Source organism: Strix aluco, chromosome 34 (assembly GCF_031877795.1).
Source record: "Strix aluco isolate bStrAlu1 chromosome 34, bStrAlu1.hap1, whole genome shotgun sequence".
NCBI classification, from domain to species: Eukaryota; Metazoa; Chordata; class Aves; order Strigiformes; family Strigidae; genus Strix; species Strix aluco.
Genome location: NC_133964.1, coordinates 784,819 through 788,888, shown reverse-complemented (window position 1 = coordinate 788,888; position 4,070 = coordinate 784,819). Strand labels below are relative to the sequence as shown.

Genomic DNA, 4,070 nt, shown 5'->3' with positions numbered 1-4,070 from the left:
GCCAGCTCTGTCACAGAAGTGCCCATTGCCTGTCCCTGCCTGCAGTCACAGGACTGCCATGCAGCAGGAGTGTGACCAAGCTGCCAGAGCACTCAGGCCTTACACCAAACTGAAGGGATGAGAAAGAGTGTGTGGAAGTGAAAAGAGAACATCTCTGGAAGACAAAGTGCTCATGGCAGGGCTCCCATGCTGGGACTCTCTTCCCATCCACATCTGCACACAGGAATTGTCCCTGCAGGTCCATAAAATCTCAGAGGAAAGATCTCAGAAGAAGAAAAAGTCACTGCAGGCCCTTTATTATGTTAAAACACACATCATGACTCCTCATTATACCCAGTCAATTAGTCAGAAAAGAAAAGCAGACAATGAATTAGAAAGGGGATGACAACAGCATTAGAAGTAAAATATCACCACCAACAACAGAAAGAACAGACAAAAGTCTGGGCCTGTACAGAGTTATATTATAATTTTAACAAAGAAGATGAGCAATTTATTGCTTCAGAATAACATTTAGTTATCAGTTTCTTCAGGACATCCTTGATCTCCTGGTTCCTCATGCTGTAGATGAGGGGGTTCACAGCTGGAGGCGCCACTGAGTACAGAAATGACAGCACCAGGTCCAGGGATGGGGAGGAGATGGAGGGGGGTTTCAGGTAGGTAAACATGGCAGTGCTGATAAACAGTGAGACTACAGCCAGGTGAGGGAGGCACGTGGAAAAGGCTTTGTGCTGTCCCTGCTCAGAGGGGATCCTCAGCACAGCCCTGAAGATCTGCACATAGGACACCACAATGAAAACAAAACATCCAAATGATAAACAGGCAGTGACCACAAGAAGCCCAACTTCCCTGATGTAGTAGTGTGAGCAGGAGAGCTTGAGGATCTGGGGGATTTCACAGAAGAACTGGTCCAGGGTGTTGCCGTGGCAGAGTGGTAGTGAAAATGTGTTGGCCGTGTGCAGCACAGCCCAGAGAAACCCAGTGCCCCAGGCAGCTGCTGCCATGTGGACACAAGCTCTGCTGCCCAGGAGGGTCCCGTAGTGCAGGGGTTTGCAGATGGCAATGTAGCGGTCGTAGGACATGATGGTGAGAAGGAAATACTCTGCTGTAGCAAAGAAATAGAAGAAGAAGATCTGTTCCACACATCCCAAGTAGGAGATGTGCCTGTTGTCCCAGAGGGAATTGTCCATGGCTTTGGGGAGAGTGGTGGAGATGGAGCCCAGGTCGAGGAGGGAGAGGTTGAGGAGGAAGAAGTACATGGGGGTGTGCAGGTGGTGGTCACAGGCGATGGTGGTGATGATGAGGCCGTTGCCCAGGAGGGCAGCCAGGTAGATGCCCAGGCAGAGCCAGAAGTGCAAGAGCTGCAGCTCCTGTGTGTCTGCAAATGCCAGGAGGAGGAACTCAGTGATGGAGCTGCTGTTGGACATTTGTTTCTACTGGACATGGGGACCTGTACATGTTGGAACAATCAGTGAGAAGTTAGGGCAGATTTCTCTGAAGAAAAGATACTCCACTTCTTGCAGAAACCTTCCAAACTGATTCACCTCTTCCACAAAACCTTTGGCAGTTCCACCTCATGAGCTCTGGTTCCAGCTGGCTGAGGGTACCCAAGGGAGCAGGGGTCTCTGCTGTGGGCTCTGGAGGAGTCAGTGCTATGCTACAAGAGCAGGCAAATAGGAACATGGGGTCATCTCAGATCAAATCCACTTTTGATATCAAAGACTTATTAATATTTATCCCCCCTATTCACCCAACTGCAGAGCAGAGCTGTAAGGATTTCTTATGTTTAGTCTGTTCTAGTGGCCCCATCCCACCTGAGGAGTGTTTTTAAGGCAGAGATCCTTGGCATTTCTGCTGCACTCCATGGTTGAGTCTTGTGAGTCCTTAAAGACAAAGGGCTTGTCTCTTCGTGCAGAGTGAGGGCAGCCGCTGTGTTCATCAGTTCTATTCACAGCAGCCTTGTGCTGGCACGTTTCTGAGCTGGAGGACAATCGCCCTCAGGTGTTCTCTGCAAAAGAAACTGGACCCTGCTGAGAGCAGAGGATCTCAGCTCTCCCCTCCCAGCCAGGGACACAGAGGTGTCTTTACAGCTGCCCACATGCATCCCAGCAGCATTTCCATGTCCTTAGCACTGAGATGTCTTCTCCAGGGGGTTGCTAGAGAAAGAATGCCTTGGGGCAGCTGCGCCCTTCTGGAGGGCAGCCTGCAGCCAAGGAGGACCGCCAAGGGAAGGATTCGAAGAACCAAAATTTGTGATGTCATGAAGGGGGATCAGATCATTGCCCACCCCACCCACTATGGTGGCTGGAGCCCCAGAGTAAAGCAGGGGACTGGGATGCTTTTCCTCAGATCCATCGGCATGACAGAACTCACAGCACCAGTGTCTGAGCTGTGCTTGAGGCCTCCCCCTCCACACCAGTGAGTGCAGCAGTAAGAAGGGCAGCAGGGAGAAGAGGGGAACACGCCAAAGTGCTCATGCCAAGGAAGGCAGGACAGGGAGACAACGCTGGGCACTCGGGCATTTCTCCTCCTCTGTTGTCAGGCTGCTGGGAGGGCAACTCATCACCATGTCCCTGTGACATTAATGGCGGGGGGCTCTCCTGGGTGGGAGAGGAGACCAGGGAGTTGCTCAGTGAAGGTGTCTGCACTGCAGAGGATGGCAAAGAGTCACCATCCTCCCACAGCATTACTGGTAGGAACTCCCTCACAATCCCTGCCCATGTTTCTGCTGCCTGGAACTGTCACACTCGGGAGCTGTTTGTCTGTCCCTAAGTCTCCTCCCTGTCAGTGCTCACAGCCCCCATCCCACCCGCTGTGTGCTCAGCTCTGCCCTGCAGACACCTCCTGGCAGCAGGGCCCTGCCCAGGGGAATCTCTGTGTGTGCACAGTCTTAGGAGCAGTATAAACAACTGCTAAGGAGACCTGGGGACTCAGTGCCTTCTCCAGAATGGAGAAATAAATTCCCATCTCCTTGTGTCTACTCAGGCAATGAACAGGGGAAAACACAAAGCACAGACACTTTCCCTTTCAGTTAAATGCTGCCTTGATGTCCTTCTTCAAAAAGGCTCTCACTATATGTCCTAGGGGTGATCTGGAGCTGTGAGCAGCCCTGACCCACGCAGCACCCTCTCCACAGCAGAAGGACCCTGCCCTGCCGGGGGTCTCTCCTTCCCCACACAGCTTCTCCCCACAGCGCTGTGGGCAGCTCCCCGGGCAGGCTGAGTGCTGACCCTGGCAGGTGGCAGAGACCCTGCCCCAGCACACAGCCCCTGGGCTGCAGGGACCCTGCTCTCAAGGACAGCCCTGGGCACCCCTGGCTGCACCCGCGCCTGCACACCCCTGCAGCCGTCCCCGGGAGAAGGCAGCCGCCATGGCCTGTCCCTCTGACAGTGCAGCAGGGAAGCCCTGCTCTGGAGCACGGCCTCCTCCTCCAGACACCAGGGACATTCCTGGCGGCTGTGCCGGCTTCACCACATCCCTCCACCACCTGCAGCTGCATTGCCCTGCACCCAGAGACTTACTGTGTCAAGGGCTGTGAAGATTTCTCCTCCAGTGAGCTCTCAGCATCCTGCCACTGCCATCTGCCTTTCCCCTCTCTGTGCCCGGCTCCTCTGCCCTCGGTGCCTGCAGGCAGTGCCCTCAGCCCTGCTGCGCTTTGCAGAGGAGCTGCTCCTGGGCAGAGCTGTCTCTCTGCAGCGCTGACCACTTGCCCTCAGCTCCCTCTCTCCCAGGAGCCCGGCCCAGCTCCGCTGCACAGGACCAGCCCAAGGCATTTTAATGACCCCTCAGGTGGGTTTGGTGCTGAGTCCATGAACCTCAGACAGCAATTGGAAGTTGAAGATCCCTCTGAAGACATCCAAGCCAGATGCAAACCAAAAGATCCTTGGAGTGTTAATGGGTCCCACTGAGGACCATTACTGACCAAGCCTCCCCAGGGGCTGGTTACAGCAGAAAACTCCAGGCAGAGATGACAGGTAAACAAAGGTCATGTCAGGGTTGAAGAGATTCTCAATAAATCTGGATGTTTTTCATTAAGCCTAATGCGGAGGTCTGATACCCAGCCCTTGGATCTC

At 53.9% G+C, this 4,070-nt stretch overlaps 1 protein-coding gene across 1 annotated transcript; it reads right to left on the bottom strand.

Moving 5' to 3' along the window:
* Positions 1 to 461: 461 nt before the first annotated feature.
* On the bottom strand, positions 462 to 1,514 carry LOC141917133 (olfactory receptor 14A16-like). The gene has a single exon (XM_074810225.1). The coding sequence runs from the start codon at positions 1,422 to 1,424 to the stop codon at positions 462 to 464; it is 963 nt and encodes a 320-aa protein (XP_074666326.1). The 5' UTR covers positions 1,425 to 1,514.
* Positions 1,515 to 4,070: the final 2,556 nt, after the last annotated feature.

Excerpts from the sequence above, each read along its gene's own strand:
- LOC141917133 (XM_074810225.1), bottom strand. The coding sequence starts at position 1,424 with ATGTCCAACAGCAGCTCCATCACTGAGTTCCTCCTCCTGGCATTTGCA.